This window comes from Gadus macrocephalus, chromosome 1 (genome assembly GCF_031168955.1).
Source record: "Gadus macrocephalus chromosome 1, ASM3116895v1".
NCBI classification, from domain to species: domain Eukaryota; kingdom Metazoa; phylum Chordata; class Actinopteri; order Gadiformes; family Gadidae; genus Gadus; species Gadus macrocephalus.
This window is the reverse complement of record NC_082382.1, coordinates 6,465,327-6,482,826: the sequence shown is the minus strand read 5'-3', so window position 1 is coordinate 6,482,826 and position 17,500 is coordinate 6,465,327. Positions and strand designations below refer to the sequence as shown.

Genomic DNA, 17,500 nt, shown 5'->3' with positions numbered 1-17,500 from the left:
CATGGACACCAGTTTATACAATTTGCTACGCACAGATAAAAAGATAGAATCAAAGAAGAAGAAATGATCAAATCACGACAGTGAGACAGTGGAACTAAAAGCAATGAAGACAAGACGGTCACATAATGACTGTTTGTCATTCGGCCCACAACTCCAGGACCTCACAGCCATGAATGACTTCTACTCTTTGTTTGTACGCGCATTCGATGAACGAACTTGAAAGGTTACGATATGCAGAGGCTACTGCTCTGCTCTGTGGACTATTTACACCGCGAGAAACTCCTAGGGAGGTTCAACAAACGTCCCAATTGAAATCACACTCAAGCGTCGACCTGAGGCCCATGGATGGGGTTCAGCGACAGATAGCGACAGCAGGGAATGAGCGCCTCGCCACCCACCTGCCCCCAGAGGAGCTCCCCCACGCCCACGAACAGACACCACAGCCACTGCTCCACGTTGAGGGGGGCGCAGCTGAAGGGCTTACCCCCCCACTGCACGATCACGATCTGGATACACACAGACGCACACACGCACGCACGCACGCACGCACGCACGCACACACACACACGCACGCACGCACGCACGCACACACACAAACACACACACACACACACACACAAACACATTAACGTATTAACAATCCCAAACTGTTCTTATACAGTGTTATCTGCGCATAATAAGTTGTAATCTTATTTTAATAATTTAATGCTAATTAAAGAAAAGAAAAAGAAATGTGTTGAATTATTTTCTGTTTTCTTCTTTCCTATTAAAGCATTCAAATCTACAATGAGCTGACCCCAACATTAACCGCTTGGCTCTCCATGGGGCACAGCCTCCTCTCTGGGCAGACTGCAACATGATCGCTGTTTACACGCTCACATCAAGCTACACAAGTCTCCCTGTACCTACTCTGTGACTGCTGCTCTGATCAGACACGTATAACAACATTACACCACAGAGCGTAACACTATCCTCTACTTAGTGGAGGGGCTCAATTTACCCAGCTAATGGCTTCTTCTCTGTCTTTGTTTCTCCCCCGCTTCACTTGTATACCTCTCTCTCTCTTTCTCTTCCTCTCTCTCTCTCTCTCTCTCTCTCTCTCTCTCTCTCTCTCTCTCTCTCTCTCTCTCCCCCTCTCTCTCTCTCTCTCTCTCTCTCTCCCTCTCTCCCTCTCTCCCTTTCTCTCTCTCACTCCCTCTCTCCCTCTCTGTTAGACTCAGATCCCCTGACACCAAGCAGCATCAGACCTCTCCTCCCCTTTGCCTCTCACTCCTACAGTACCCCTCTCTCTGTTTCTCCATAATCTCTCTCTCTCTCTCTCTCTCTCTCTGCGCTCTGATGTTGTTATTGTTCCTGTTTCTCAGAGGCCAATCCTTTATGTTTGTTCTGTATTAAAAATGTATCAAATGTACAACATGCATCAGCTTCTGACATTGTATTGGACGGCTCTGAAAGGTAAAGTTAGAATCTTCCTTTCATCTATTCTTAGCAGCCCGAGCCAGTTTCCCTAGTAACGTTGGCTGTAGAATGAGGTTAAGAAGTATTCTAATTGTAGCAGGACAATGTGACATGCCTTTGTCATATAATTGAAAATAAGGCCACAAACGTAATTTATGAATGGCTGATAAGAGACTATAGGAGGAGTATCAGATTATATATCATTATAGAAACATGAAATACATATATATAATTGTATAAGTATTTTTTATGTTTTGTGTGCATTCTTTTATTTGTATTTGATTATGAATGCATGTTTCCATAATAAATTACATATTTCGATTTAATTGTATCTCCTTTTCAACATATTTTGTCATTTGAACGCTATCTTTCTATTTAGCTCCTCCCCCTTCCCTGACCTGACATCCTCCTCCTCCTCCTCCTCCTCCTCCTCCTCCTCCTCCTCACCTGCATGAGGAAGGTGCCCAGCACGATGGAGCAGAAGATGGGGTTCTTGAAGATGCCGTCGAAGACGTTCCTCTCTCCGTGGATCTTGCGTGCGTTGATCTCGTTGAAGAGCTGCATCATGACGAAGACGTTGAAGACGATGGTGTAGTGCTCCGAGGGCGGAGAGTGCAGCGGGGCGTTGCGGCCGTTGTCGATGTTGAAGATATGCTCGCCTGGGGAGAGGACATGAACACATGAGGACATGAGGACATGAGGACATGAACACATGAGGACATGAGGACATGAGGACATGAACACATGAGGACATGAGGACATGAACACATGATGACATGAACACATGAGGACATGAGGACATGAGGACATGAAGAGATGAGGACATGAGGACATGAGGACATGAAGACATGAGGACATGAGGACATGAGGACATGAGGACATGAGGCATCGTGTTGTTCTGTGTGCTGGATGTATGGCTTATCTCTTGTAACCCTGTAGTGCTTCTCAGACCAGGGGACAGAGTGGGGGGACTGGGACAGAGTGGGGGGACTGGGACAGAGTGGGGGGACTGGGACAGAGTGGGGGGACAGAGTGGGGGGACTGGGAGAGAGTTGTCTGTTTGATGCCTGGGTCTTGACATGAGTTTGTCAAAAGGATTGCACAACAGCCAATAGTGTCTCCGAAGGTGGGTCACATCAGGCAAGGTTATTGGAACCCTTAATTACCTTTAGTTCATTCCTCTTAACTATATTTACACAGATGTACAGTTCAAGTTAGTTTCTTTGTGTGTGCGTGTGCATGCGTGTGTGTCAGTGTCTGTGAATGTGTGTCTGTGTGTGTGTGCGTGTGTGTACTTGTGTGTGAATGTGCGTGTGTGTTCCAGTGTGTGTGTGTGTGTGTGTATGTGTGTGTGCATGTATGTGTTGCCATGTATGTTTGTATATGTGTGTGTGCATGTGCGTGTGAGTGTGTGCATGTGCGTATGTGTATGTGTGTATACGTGTTTGTTTGTGCGTGTGTGTGAGTTGCGTGTGTGTGTGTGTGTGTGTGTGTGTGTGTGCGTGCAGGTGTGTGCGTGTTTGTGCGCGTGGGTGCGTGCGTGCGTGTGCGTATGTGTGTGTGTGTGCGCGTGTGTGTGTGTGTGTGGGCGTGCAGGTGTGTGCGTGTGGGTGCGTGCGTGTGTGTGAGTGTGTTTGTGTGCTGTACCGACGAAGAGCAGGGTGAAGATGATGACTAGCTGGTAGATGCCGTGCCCCAGGATGTTCTTCATCATGGTCAGGGAGATGAGCGGGTTGTTTCTGCCGTAGGGTTTCCGTAGCAACAGGGCCTCGGTGGGCGGCTCGGTGGCCAGGGCGAGCGAGGCGAAGGTGTCCATGATCAGGTTCACCCACAACATCTGCACCGCCTTGAGGGGAGAGTCCTGAGACACACACACACACACAGAGGGTCAGAGCTGCAGAAAGACCTGACACACACACACACACACACACACACACACACACACACACACACACACACACACACACACACACACACACACACACACACACACACACACACACACACACACAAACAAACACATGCACACACATTCAGGATCTGAATCAGAAGTACGGTCTGTTTATTAGCCGCCAAGTTAAGAGAAAAGGAATGAGCCCAAAGGAGTTTGTGTCTGTTTCATAAAATAATAGGAGACACACAGTGTGACGAGATATATAACTATAAAATACACCTTATGAACACCTCAACTATACTCTACTATACCATACTATACTATACTATACTGTATTATACTTAACTATACTGCATTATACCGTACTATACTACAGTATACTATATATAGTAATCTATACTATTCCATATTATATTATACATATTCAACAATATTCATAATATACTGTATCATACTTTACTATATATACTATACTATACTTCACTATACCGTATTATACTAGACTATACTATACTGTAGCATATTATACTATAATACATACTATAAATACTATACTGTACTATACTACATACTATACTATATTGTACTATACTACATAACTATATATACTGTACTATACTCTACTATGCTACATACTATACTATACTGTATACTACATACCATACTATACTGTAATATACTACATACTATATATACTGGACTATAGTCTACTATGCTACATACACATACTTTAATGATGCTGAAGCTCTTCAGAAGAGTTTGCAGCTACAACTTGTTTGACCTCCAACAACAATCCTCTGGATGAGAACTCTCCTCACTGTGGGTCAGCATGGGCTCCAAGCTCTCAGTCCCCCCCCCACCCTGATCCGACTTAGTGGCCCCCGTGGCCCACCTGAGTGATGCAGGCCCCGGTGAAGGCCACGATCACGGCCACCACGTTGACCGTCAGCTGGAACTGGAGGAACTTGGAGATGCTGTCGTAGACGTTCCTCCCCCACATCACCGCCTTCACGATGCTGCTGAAGTTGTCGTCCGTCAGGATGATGTCAGAGGCCTCTTTGGCCACGTCTGTGCCGGCGATTCCCTGGGGGGGGGGGGGGGGGGGGGGGGCAGGGGGGGAGAGGGGCAGGAGAGAGGAGAGGGGCAGGAGAGAGGAAAGGGGCAGGAGGGGGACAGAGGGGCAGGAGAGAGGAAAGGGGCAGGAGGGGGACAGAGGGGCAGGAGAGGGGAGGAGAGGGGAGGAGAGGGGGAGGAGAGGGGAGGAGAGGAGAGGAGAGGGGAGGTTTGGTTTCAGATGAGTGTTCTTAGTGTTTCTATGAGCGAGGATAAGGTTGGTAGGTGTGTGTACTGGGGCGGGCTCCATGTTCCCAAAAATAAAACTTTAGTTTACTCTTTGTGGGATGAATATAAATGTTTTTAGCCTTTACTTTTCTTCCCTCAAACAGATACCGTGGAAAGTGATTCATAACGATGAGGGCAGAATGGCTTCAGCTTGAGCAGCGTTACATAATAGCCGAGTATGTTACCATGGCGAAGCCGACGTCAGCCTTCTTCAGAGCAGGGCCGTCATTGGTTCCGTCCCCTGTTACCGCGACGACCTGCCTCTGCTCCAGCACGGTGCTGTCAATGATGCCTGGATGTATTCAGCACATGCAATTAGTGCACGTATTGGTGTGGGGGAAGCAAAACATTTACACGTGTGTCAAAGTGCAAAATGCATTGCGTGTGTTGGTGGCTCACAGCCGTACCTTTGACCAGGGTGTGTTTGTCCGTGGGAGAGGAGCGGGCCAGCACCCGCAGCTTGGGCCAGATCTTATCAATACGCTCCTGTTCAATCTGTCAATGGCAGAGTGCAGCAGGAATCCATTAGCTACCCCTAGGCTCTCACTGGATATCACTAGTGTGTGTGAGTGTGTCTGGGGGGTGTTTTCAGGGCCATAAATGATCAAAGACCTGCATCTAGAGAGAGAGATTTTCTCAGGGCTCCTCTTCGGTGCATATATTAGCAGCAATTACATAAAACAACACAATGTATTACATAGAGGCACTGTTGATTAAAATGCCCTTTACTTTAGGAGCCAATCTGATCTGGCATAAGCCAACCGTGCAAGGTCACCGAGCTGAGCCGAAGCAGAGAGACACAACCATCCGTCAGTCAGTGTTCTCTTTTGGTGATCAGGGTCGGCTTATTGTCCACAGAGGATCAACGCTCCCTGATCTCTAAAGATCACAGGGAAGCTCAATCACTCTGGGGTGAACGGCGGCAACCACCTCACATCCTAGCCCTGAGTGTCCAATCACAGGGCCGCTGCGGACGGCAATGGATCCCAGGTCTAAGACACAAAACCCTACAATGCTCCGACATTAAAACACGTGTTCTGCATGAAGCAGCAGGCTCGGTGTGCTGATATTTCTCTCACCACACCACCTCTAGTCCAGCCCTCCCCCCCTGCAGCTGGGGGTGTTGGATGTGACCCTCTGTGTCCACACCCCAGTCCCCGCTCCCCCCCCCCCCCCCAACAGACGCTGACCTCGCCCTTCTCGTTCCTGATGCGTCGGTTGAAGTCCTTGCCCTCCAGACAGATGAAGTCGTCCCCGGGATGGATGATCCCACACTTGGCCGCGATGGCCCTGGCCGTGTTGATGTTGTCCCCGGTCACCATGCGCACCGTGATGCCGGCCCGCTGGCCGGATTGCGTCAGGTACCTGGGGGGGTGGGGGTGAGGGGGAAGGGGGGGGGGGCAGAGGCTGAGAGGGGCGGCCTCTGGACTGGCCAGTGCAATACGAGGGCGTGTAGAACAGATCAGAACCAGAAGGGTTGACGGCCGTACCTCGGGGCGGACGGGGTCCTCGATCCCCACCACGGTGATGGCGGTCAGCTCCGTCACGATTTCCGCCTCGTTCTCCCAGTCGGGCTCAGGGCTCGCGGGCAGGTCGCGGTACGCTATGCATATGGTCCTCAGGCCCTCGCAGGCCATTGGCTCGATGACCTGTCAGTTACACCACATGACTTCAGAACTAACAATTTCCTACATATATATGTATCCAATAATGATTCCAAATCATCATACTCAGGAATGGAATCTCAATAAAGGGATGAATGGAGGATTCAGTAAGATGTGGGCACACCTGTTTGACCATCTCGTCTCTGTCCCGGGGTCTGAAGATACGAGGTTCTCCATTAGGACCCAGAATATAAGCACACCTGGTTGGAGAGAGAGAGAGAGAGAGAGAGAGAGAGAGAGAGAGAGAGAGAGAGAGAGAGAGAGAGAGAGAGAGAGAGGGAGAGAGAGAGAGAGAGAGAGAGAGAGGGAGAGAGAGAGAGAGAGAGAGAGAGAGAGAGAGAGAGAAGAGAGAGAGAGAGAGAGGCAGAGAGAGAGGGGGTGTTCTATTGCTGCTGTCATGTATTAACAGCAGCATGGCATCTTAGCTACCTCAAATGATCCAATCATATTCCTCTTTAATGTCCTCTCATCCATCCCCTGGCATCAACTCTCTCTCACAAAAACAAACAAACACAGACACACACACACGCACACACACACACACGCACGCACGCACGCACGCACGCACGCACGCACGCACGCACGCACGCACGCACGCACGCACACACACACACACACACACACACACACACACACAGACACACACACACATTCCCAGCCCCTTGGAGGGGTCCAGGCTCACTTCTTGAGGAGGATCTCGGACGCCCCCTTGCTGTAGAGGCGGTAGGAGCGGTCGGGCAGCAGCACCACGGTGCTCATGGACTTACGGGTGGAGTTGAACGTGTAGACCTGGAGAGGGAGACAGTTTACAGGACACTGGGATGGGGCTTCAAACTTTCCTGGTTATTCAGCATCAGTTAGTGTCACTAATAGCAGGGGACAAGGGGAATTAATGGACCCCTCACAATATGGCTGCACCTCTGAGGTGTAAGAACAAGAAGGGCCCGTTTCTAAAAGAGGATGAACATTTAACAGATGTTTAAATCTCAAAATAATTTACCATGAATACTACGCTGTCAAGGAAAGTGGATTTTTTTGCCTGATTGACGTATTTCTTAGCACTCCGCAAGTAGTCCGGTAACTTATCAACCCCAGCGTGTCCGGTTGCTAAGCGACGTCAACGTTTTTGGCGGACTATTTCTCTGCAGATCAACAATACGAATGGTTATTGTAAAAAGACACACCGTGTGAAGGTATATTTTTGTTTTGGCAAGTAGCCGTGTAATAAGCGGAATAATGTATGGAATGTAGCCGGTCATTATCGGGAAAATAAGCCCCGACAGGGCGAACCGGACCCAGACGCGGAGCGGAGAGGAGGAGCTCACCTTGTAGAGACGCTCCTCTGGCATCTGCTCCCTGACTGGGGCGTAGTCCTTCTTCAGGTCCAGGATGAAGCCCAGGAGGCCACACTCTGTCTTGTTGCCCACCTGCTTAGCTAGACCACCCTCCACGTCAGGGGGCTGAGAGAGAGAGAGAGAGGAGAGAGAGAGAGAGAGAGAGAGAGAGAGAGAGAGAGAGAGAGAGAGAGAGAGAGAGAGAGAGAGAGAGAGAGACAGAGAGAGAGAGAGAGAGAGCGAGAGAGAGAGAGAGAGAGAGAGAGAGAGAGAGAGAGAGAGGAAATTCCGACAGAAACAGACAAACAGACCGAGGAATGAGCAGGGAACAGTTGAATCTAATCTAATAAAACAGAGTAGTAATAGTTTTGTTTTTTTTAACAAAATAGAAAGTGATACTTCACAATCCTTTGAGACTACATTGGTAACAAAGTAGAACCCAAAGGGGAGTTGTGAAGCAACCAGGCGTAGCTCACCAAGATCTTGGAGGTGTAGGCGCTGTTGATGGCGATGGCGTTCACCATCAGCTCAAGGGTCTTGGCGGGGACCTGGCCTGGGTCCGGGACGGCCCGGTGGTGGACGTCACCTGGTGACCACCAGACAGGTGGCGGAGAGGTTACACACCAGGTCTCACATGCTCTCAATGGAGAACATGTGTAGCACTCGTAATATCACCATATGGGCTCTAAAGTTTGGGCTAAGAGTCCTCTACACTAGGGCTGCTTTCTGCCCCATCCTCTACAGTAGCTTGTTGCCCTGTCCTCTACACTAGGGCTGCTTTCTGCCCCATCCTCTACAGTAGCTTGTTGCCCTGTCCTCTACACTAGGGCTGCTTTCTGCCCCATCCTCTACAGTAGCTTGTTGCCCTGTCCTCTACACTAGGGCTGCTTTCTGCCCCGTCCTCGCCAAATATAATGTAACTATCTCTTAAAATAAGACACAATAACGCAAAATAGCATTGAAACACCTAGACATTAGAAACTCCTGTTTGTTCATCCTTCACGGGCCAGATTAGATCATGTCTGTACCCACCAAGCCTCAGAGTCTCCGACCTCTGGAGCGGCCGGCTTTGTGTGTCAGTGTACTTGTGTGTGCGTCCCGGGGGGGAGGAGACCCACCGATGAAGGTCTGCACCACCGTCATGCGGTTGGTGGTCAGCGTGCCCGTCTTGTCCGAGCAGATGGCCGTGGCGTTGCCCATGGTCTCACACGCGTCCAGGTGGCGCACAAGATTGTTATCTTTCATCATTTTCTAGGGGAATGGAAAGTAAAGGAAGGGTGTATAGAGATCCTGGACGGGTGACAGAGTGTGTCTGTGCGGTCTCTGGTGCCGGTGGTGGTGGTGTGAGGCGGTACCTTGACAGAGTAGGCCAGGGAGATGGTCACGGCCAGAGGAAGGCCCTCGGGGACGGCCACCACCAGCACCGTCACTCCGATGATGAAGAATTTGACGAAGTACTGGACGTACACCGGCGTGCATTCTGCCATCCAGGTGCGACCTGCGAACACCAGCGGGATTAGAGAGGGCCGGCAGGTGACAGGGAACACCGGACCTGAAGGGTATCTGTGCATCGGCTTATTGGACACACCTTCGATAACAAACGTCTCGATGCAAAAGTAGAGCACCAGGATGATCACGGTGATGGCAGACATCACCAGGCCTGAGGGAACAATCCAGAGCAGAGCATAGGTCAATCGGGTTATCCATCGGACAATCCTACAGCCCGATCGTTGCAATGAGAAAAAACTGTGTTACAAGCGCAAAGATTTTGACTTCTGAATTTAAATGGAACGGGCGACACAGTAGTCGGTGGTTGTGAAATGAGTTGAGTTGGCTTCGTCATCAGTATGTAAACCGCAAAATATAACATAAGGGAGCACAAGCTATTTCACCATAGCTTATATTTTCAGGAAAGGATGAGACTAGGTTGAGCTGGATCTCTAATACCCTTTCCCACCAACGCGGTTCCAGTGCTGGTTCGGAGCCAGTGCCAACCTCAAACCGGTTCTTGGCGTTTACACATAAATAATACTGGCTCCAGGCCAGGTTCCAACTCAGCACCAACTCCATGCGGGTCCAGAAACAAGAACCAGTGTCTCCCGAGAAGGGGCATGTCCACACAGAGAGGAGACCCAGAGGGGCGTGTCCACACAGAGAGGAAACCCAGAGGGGCGTGTCTCCACAGAGAGGAGACCCAGAGGGGCGTGTCCACACATAGAGGAGACCCTGAGGGGCGTGTCTCCACAGAGAGGAGACCCAGAGGGGCATGTCTCCACAGAGAGGAGACCCAGAGGGGCGTGTCTCCACAGAGAGGAGACCCAGAGGGGCGTGTCCACACAGAGAGGAGCACAGAGGGGCGTGTCTCCACAGAGAGGAGCACAGAGGGGTGTGTCCACACAGAGAGGAGACCCAGAGGGGCGTGTCTCCCCAGAGAGGAGCCCCAGAGGGGCGTGTCCTCCCAGAGGGGCGTGTCTCCACAGAGGGGCGTGTTCTCCACAGAGGGGATACCAGAGGGGCGTTTCTCCCCCAGAGGGGCGTGTCTCTCCCAGAGGGGCGTGTCTCCCCAGAGGGGCGTGTCTCCACAGAGGGGATCCCCAGAGGGGTGTGTCTCCCCAGAGGGGCGTGTCTCTCCAGAGGGGCGTGTCTCCCCAGAGGGGCGTGTCTCCCCAGAGGGGCGTGTCTCCACTGAGAGGGGCCTGTGTCTTCACCTGCTTTGCCGATCTGGACGGCCAGCTTAGTGAGTTTGCCCTGCAGGACGCTCTTCTCCTTCTTCGGGACGTTGGTCTTCTTCTTCTCCCGGTCCTCCACCTCCCCTCCCTCCGCACTCTTCAGAGGCTGCATCTCCATGGCAACGCCCCCGTCCTGTTTCTTGGCTGAAATATAATCGTGCACGGAAAAAAAACATACACACAGGTTGACTTGACCGCTTGCTCACAACTCCACAAGCACACACACGCACACACACACATACACTCACACACGCACACACACACACACACACACAAACACACACACACACACAACACGCACACACATACATACACACACAACCACACATACACAATCACACACACACACACACACACACACACACACACACACACACACACACAGACACACACACACACACACACACACACACACACACACACACACACACACACACATACACACACACACACACACACACACACACACACACACACACAACACACACACAACACACACACACACAACACACACACACACAGACATTACACTCACACACACACACACACACCCACACATACAAACCAATCTTTACCTTTGTTCTGGTTGTTCTCTACTGCGCCATCAGGTTGTTTTCCTGAGAAAATGAGGGAGAGAGAGACAGAGAGAGGAAGAGAGAGAGAGAAGAAGAGAGAGAAAGACAGAGAGGGAGAGAGGAAGAGAGAGACCGAGACAGAGAGAGTCAATTGATATGGTTCAGAGTTCTTTCAATTTTATGTGACAGCAAATTATCGTTACCAGTTTACTACATTTATAAAGTCAGACCAATCAGTGAACACTGCCAAACCCACATGAACAACAGTGATTGACATTCACACACAACTCGTTACAACAATGAGACTTTACACACATTAATCTACACAGAGGGGTTCTATGGGGTGACTGCACCATGTACAGCTGGGTGAGGATAGGGCCAGGGCATTACCGTTCTGCCTCACCTACCATTGAGTGTGCCATAATTGACCTCTGCAGAGCTGAGAAAGTGAGCGCTCTCCTCTATTGGAAGATTATGAGAAAGGGGAAGATGTCAAGGACGGGGGTCAAAGAATTTGGTGAAAATTTGAAAATAATTGAAAAACCGAAACAAGAGCAAAATAGAAATGAATGGAAGTCTCATGTCAATTATGAATGTGCATATGGTTAAGCATGTACATTGATCAAAAGAGACATACATTGAGAAAGAGAGAGACAGAGAGATGAGAGACATAGAGGGTGGAAGAATAAAAGCAAGCACAAAGAAAACTGTCATTGCATGATGAGAAGTTATGGCATTTGTAGAAATTGTATGAATAATGTATTGGTGGCAGTGGCTGTCTGGAGGGTGAGGCTGAGAGAGACTGATGGCCCATCGGAACCCCCTGCGGATCGCACACATACACAACAGAAGAGGCAGAGTGACAACATCGTTCTCATGTTTCAACAAAAACACCCAAAACCTACTCAACAACTCGTCTCATGTGATGGTCCGATTTCATAGTTAGATTTCCCCTGTGCTGGGGTACAGCCCGGATCCATATCAGAGGGAGGACGTTTGAACAAATGATACATGATTTTTGTTTTTTCTTTGTTTTGTCCTGTTGTTGTTGTTGTTGTTGTTGTTGTTGTTGTTGTTGTTGTTGTTGTTGTTGTTGTTGTTGTTGTTGTTGTTGTTGTTGTTGTTGTTGTTGTTGTTGTTTGTTGTTTCGTCTGCAGCTCCAGAGGTGATGAGCTGCACTACTCGTCTGGAACATTGGCTAATGCCTCCTTTGCTAACAATCTACCATCCTTTCTAAAGCTCTTTCTCTCTCTCTCTCCCTCTCCCCCTCCAACAAAATGGCAAAGTCCAGAGTAAAACTGCTGTATTTCCTGTTGAGGCTTATAAATACCTAAAATCTGTTAGGCCTTCTCTGCATCAAACACACACACACACACACACACACACACACACACACACACACACACACACACACACACACACACACACACACACACACACACACACACACACACACCAGCTGTCATACATGGGTGAGCGCATCCTATCTGACTACAACATCGTAGGGACCTGTTTAAAGTATTCATGGCTGGATGCAGCAGATGTGTCAGAGAGCCAGCACCCCACTCCAGACCCCCCCTGACCGACCCACTCCAGACCCCCCCTCACTCACCGACCCACGAGAGGACCCCCCTCTCACCGACCCACTCCAGACCCCCCTCTCACCGACCCACTCCAGACCCCCCCCCTGACCCCACAGACCCGACCCCCAGACCCCCCCTGACCGACCCACTCCAGACCCCCCCCTCACCGACCCACTCCAGACCCCCCCCCTCACCGACCCACTCCAGACCCCCCCTGACGACCCACTCCAGACCCCCCTCACCGACCCACGAGAGGACCCCCCTCTCACCGACCCACTCCAGACCCCCCTCTCACCGACCCACTCCAGACCCCCCCCCTGACCGACCCCACTCCAGACCCCCCCTGACCGACCCACTCCAGACCCCCCTCTCACCGACCCACTCCTGACCCCCCCCCTCACCGACCCACTCCAGACCCCCCCCCTGACCGACGACCACTCCAGACCCCCCCTGACCCGACCCACTCCAGACCCCCCCCTGACCGACCCACTCCAGACCCCCTCTCACCGACCCACTCCAGACCCCCCCCTGACCGACCCACTCCAGACCCCCCCCCTGACCGACCCACTCCAGACCCCCCCCCTCACCGACCCACGAGAGGACCCCCCCTCTCACCGACCCACTCCAGACCCCCCTCTCACCGACCCACTCCAGACCCCCCCCTGACCGACCCACTCCAGACCCCCCCTGACCCGACCCACTCCAGACCCCCCCCCTCACCGACCCACTCCAGACCCCCCCCTCACCGACCCACTCCAGACCCCCCCTGACCGACCCACTCCAGACCCCCCTCACCGACCCACTCCAGACCCCCCTCTCACCGACCCACTCCAGACCCCCCCATCCCGTGGGGGCCCATGAGGTTTCATTGGCTTGGTCCTCCACCCTCTGTGCTGCTGACAGGACAGAGGCCCGTAGCAGGGTGGGGAGGGACACATCAGAACAGCCCGGGTCCCCCTGGTCCTCCTACCTTTCTTCTCCTTCCCCTCCTCTCCAGCTCTCCAGCTCCCAGTAAGGTGAAGATGATCCCAGTCTGGGAGTTGACTCCCACAGCGGTCACCAGCATCATCCGCCCTGAGCCCTCCATCACATGGGTACCTACACGCACGCACACACACACACGCACGCACGCACGTACGCACGTACGCACGCACACACGCACGCACGCCATCCACACACACACACACACACACAAACAAACAAAACATACTCAAGCGGACACAACACAGATCCACACATACACGACACACAAACATGCATAAACACATAGACAAAAACATACACACACAACACACACTACACACACACACACACACACAAACCCACACGTGCACACACACACAGCTAGTTAGCTCAATATTAGGTGAATGGAGGTAGGTTGGGATAAACAACAAGATTTAGTTATATTTACTTTTAAAGATGTGAATTATAATAATGGCTTTAAAATAGACCAAAGGACAAACGGTGATTCCTAAAGTGCCAGTTGGTCACGCATATGGAATTAAAATTTATATCAGGCACAGACTCAATCACTTAACAGTTACACACACACACACACACACACACACAACACACACACACACACACACACACACAAACTCACGTATGCACGCACAAACACGCACACAAGCACCACAGTAGTACACACACTACACATTCCACTTCATTACCATCATTAATATTGAGCACTCTAAGTTGTGATGTTATCACCCATAAAATGTGTGGCTAGTGGATAAAAGGACCCCAGGGACAACTAGACCGTGGCACAACACCGACCTGAGAGCAGCATGGGGTCCTTGTCCACAGACTTGGTGACGTGGTCGGACTCTCCGGTCAGACGAGCTCTCGTCTATCTTCAGGTCGTTACTCTGCACCAGGATGCCATCAGCTGGCAGGAGGTCTCCTGCATGGACACACAGGTGCATGAGCAACATCTACTCCCAGTATGCTCCTGATGGCTGACACACAGGTTCATGAGTAACATCCACTCCCAGTATGCTCCTGATGGCTGACACACAGGTTCATGAGTAACATCTACTCCAGTATGCTCCTGATGGCTGATACACAGGTGCATGAGTAACATCTACTCCCAGTATGCTCCTGATGGCTGACACACAGGTGCATGAGTAACATCTACTCCCAGTATGCTCCTGATTGGCTGATACACAGGTGCATGAGTAACATCTACTCCCAGTATGCTCCTGATGGCTGACACACACGGTTCATGAGTATCATCTACTCCCAGCATGGTCCTGATCAGCGTAATGATCAGGTCAAGTGTAATGTAGGGATTGGCGATTGAGAGAGTGCTATGGTGTATGTATTACGGTTTGATGCAGATACGATTCACTCGTTACAACACGTGACTGAAAGCTAAGAGGGGGAACAGCAAACAATGCATCGTTTACACTCCAACGTGGGTTGCAGATGTCGAATTTCGCCATTTCGGCCAATTGTTGTATTTCTCGTTCAGCCCGGTTCATTAAGATATTGATCCGTTTCCTAGAACAAAATCTTCTGCGTGTGTGTGTGTGTGTGTGTGTGTGTGTGCTGTGTGTAGTGTGTGTGTGTGTGTGTGTGTGTGTGTGTGTGTGTTGTGTCTGTGTCGTGTGTGTGAGTGTGTGTGTGTGTGTGTGGTGTGTGTGTGTGTGTGTGTGTGTGTGTGTGTGTGTGTGTATGTGTGTGTGTCTGTGTGTGTGACCCCGACGGGGGTCTCCTGGCTGCGCCCCCTTCCCCCGGGCTCTCTTACCGTACTTGACCTGGGCCATGTCCCCCACCACGAGGTCCGCCACGGGGATCTGGATGACGTTGCCCTTGCGGACCACGGCGAACCTCTGCTCCTGTTCGATGCGGCTCTGCAGCCCGCGGAACTGCTTCTCCTTGGACCAGTCGTTGAAGGCCGTCACCAGGACAACGCACACCACCGACAGCAGGATGGCCGCGCCCTCGATCCAGCCCGCCTCCGCCTCGCCCTCGTCCTCCGCTCCGCTGGACTCGTTCCCACAGGCTGGGGGGGGGGGGGGCAGAGCTCGTTTACATGGAGGACAGTGCTCCATCGGCCCCCGGCAGCGGGCCTCGTGATCGTTGAAGATGATGTCGTGCATATGGACGGACGCTCCCCACATCGCCCTCACCCTCGGTCTCGTCCCCGGGCGGCTGGTAGAAGGACAGGCCCAGGGAGATGATGGCGGCGATCTCCAGGATGATGAGCGTGACGTCCTGCAGCGCCTCCCACACCAGCTCCATGAAGGTCTTGGGCTGCTTGGGGGGGATGAAGTTCTGGCCATAGGCCTGGTGCCGTCGCTCCAGGTCGGCTGGGTCCCCCGAGATACCTGGGGGAGAGGGGGGTGGAGAGGGGGGAGGGGGGAGAGAGGGGGGAGAGGGGGGGGGGGGAGAGGGGGGAGGGGGGAGGGGAGGAGAGAGGGGAGAGAGGGAGAGAGAGAGGGAAGGAAGGGGAGAGAGGGAGAGAGAGAGAGGGAAGGAAGGGGAGAGAGGGCGAGAGAGGAGGGGGGGAGTGAGAGGGGGAGAGAGGGGAGAGACAGGGAAGGAAGGGGAGAGAGGGGGGGAGAGAGTTAAAGAGGGAAAGGGAGATAAAAAGAGATAGACAGATAGACAGATATAGACAGATAGACAGATAGACAGATAGATAGATAGATAGATAGATAGATAGATAGATAGATAGATAGTAGATAGATAGAAGATAGATAGATAGATAGATAGATAGATAGATAGATAGATAGATAGATAGATAGATAGATAGATAGATAGATAGATAGATAGATAGATAGATAGATAGATAGATAGATAGATAGATAGATAGATAGATAGATAGATAGATAGATAGATAGATAGATAGATAGATAGATAGATAGATAGATAGATAGATAGATAGATTAGATAGATAGATAGATAGATAGATAGATAGATAGATAGATAGATAGATAGATAGATGATAGATAGATAGATAGATAGATAGATAGATAGATAGATAGATAGATAGATAGATAGATAGATAGATAGATAGATATTGTGTACTATTTACTGAATATGAATACTGTTCATGTCAATGTCCTTCTTTTAATCAAGAGAGAGGCAGAGAGTCAGAGAAAGACGAAAGGGGACAGATTGTGAAATATTGGAAATAAAAGCATTTTTGTTTGTGTGCAAATGAAAAATTAAAAGAGAGAAAGAACACAATGAAGTATGTATGACAACACCGGGGGGAATTAATGTACACAAACATTTGTGTGTCTTCATTTACACACAACAGGTGTGCATTTTATTTGTAATGCTATAGATGAGATGTGGGTATAACAACTCACCGAGGTGTGCATACCATTAATGTATGCATGCAGCAACACTTGTTTACTTTACCTTACAGACTTTTTGCTACTTTATCGACATCTTAAGCCAAATTCTGATGATTGAATTATATTCAAAATGTATTCTCCTCTCTCTTTCCCATCACCTCCTCAACATCCCTCTTACAGCTCCATCCCTCAATCTCACTCTCCCCTAGAGTGACTCAGTTTCCATGGAGACTAACATATCAAGTCCAGGGGCTTCCTGTTTCGGCAAGGATCTGCCCAGCAACAGGTGATGTCATTATCACACCACAGCCCCGGTTTTGGAGAGCAGCTATTTTGCTATTGGCCTGTGTTTGATGGGGGGTGGAGGGACGTCACTGGGCCTGCTGCAGTTGGCCCAGAGTAGGTGGCAGTCATGCTGTACGTATGCGTGCCGTGTGTGCATGCGCGTGCGCGTGTGTGTAGTCCGTGGCGCATGATGAAGGAGTGATCTCCGGCTCCTAGTATTGCTGGAGAGGCGCGTAGCAATGTGATAGCAACAGGGTTCAGGTGGAGGGGGAGGGCAACAGGGAGATGGAGTGAGCAAGTAGAGGAGTGGAAACCAGTGACCTTATG

The 17,500-nt window shown here is 50.7% G+C and overlaps 1 protein-coding gene across 1 annotated transcript in view; it reads right to left on the bottom strand.

The window, feature by feature from the left end:
- Positions 1 to 15,920, bottom strand: part of atp2b3b (ATPase plasma membrane Ca2+ transporting 3b) — a gene marked incomplete at its 5' end in the record, with an annotated part of 28,939 nt that extends 13,019 nt beyond the window's left edge. Inside the window, 24 exon segments of the mRNA XM_060055211.1 lie at positions 399 to 506; positions 1,906 to 2,117; positions 3,106 to 3,319; positions 4,245 to 4,436; positions 4,879 to 4,985; positions 5,101 to 5,188; positions 5,884 to 6,040; positions 6,042 to 6,058; positions 6,184 to 6,342; positions 6,482 to 6,557; positions 7,040 to 7,146; positions 7,683 to 7,817; positions 8,168 to 8,277; positions 8,810 to 8,942; positions 9,047 to 9,189; positions 9,280 to 9,351; positions 10,400 to 10,564; positions 10,996 to 11,037; positions 13,549 to 13,575; positions 13,578 to 13,676; positions 14,355 to 14,415; positions 14,417 to 14,481; positions 15,328 to 15,585; positions 15,713 to 15,920. Of these exon segments, the coding sequence (XP_059911194.1) occupies positions 399 to 506; positions 1,906 to 2,117; positions 3,106 to 3,319; positions 4,245 to 4,436; positions 4,879 to 4,985; positions 5,101 to 5,188; positions 5,884 to 6,040; positions 6,042 to 6,058; positions 6,184 to 6,342; positions 6,482 to 6,557; positions 7,040 to 7,146; positions 7,683 to 7,817; positions 8,168 to 8,277; positions 8,810 to 8,942; positions 9,047 to 9,189; positions 9,280 to 9,351; positions 10,400 to 10,564; positions 10,996 to 11,037; positions 13,549 to 13,575; positions 13,578 to 13,676; positions 14,355 to 14,415; positions 14,417 to 14,481; positions 15,328 to 15,585; positions 15,713 to 15,920 (2,955 nt within the window).
- Between the last annotated feature and the right edge of the window lie 1,580 nt (positions 15,921 to 17,500).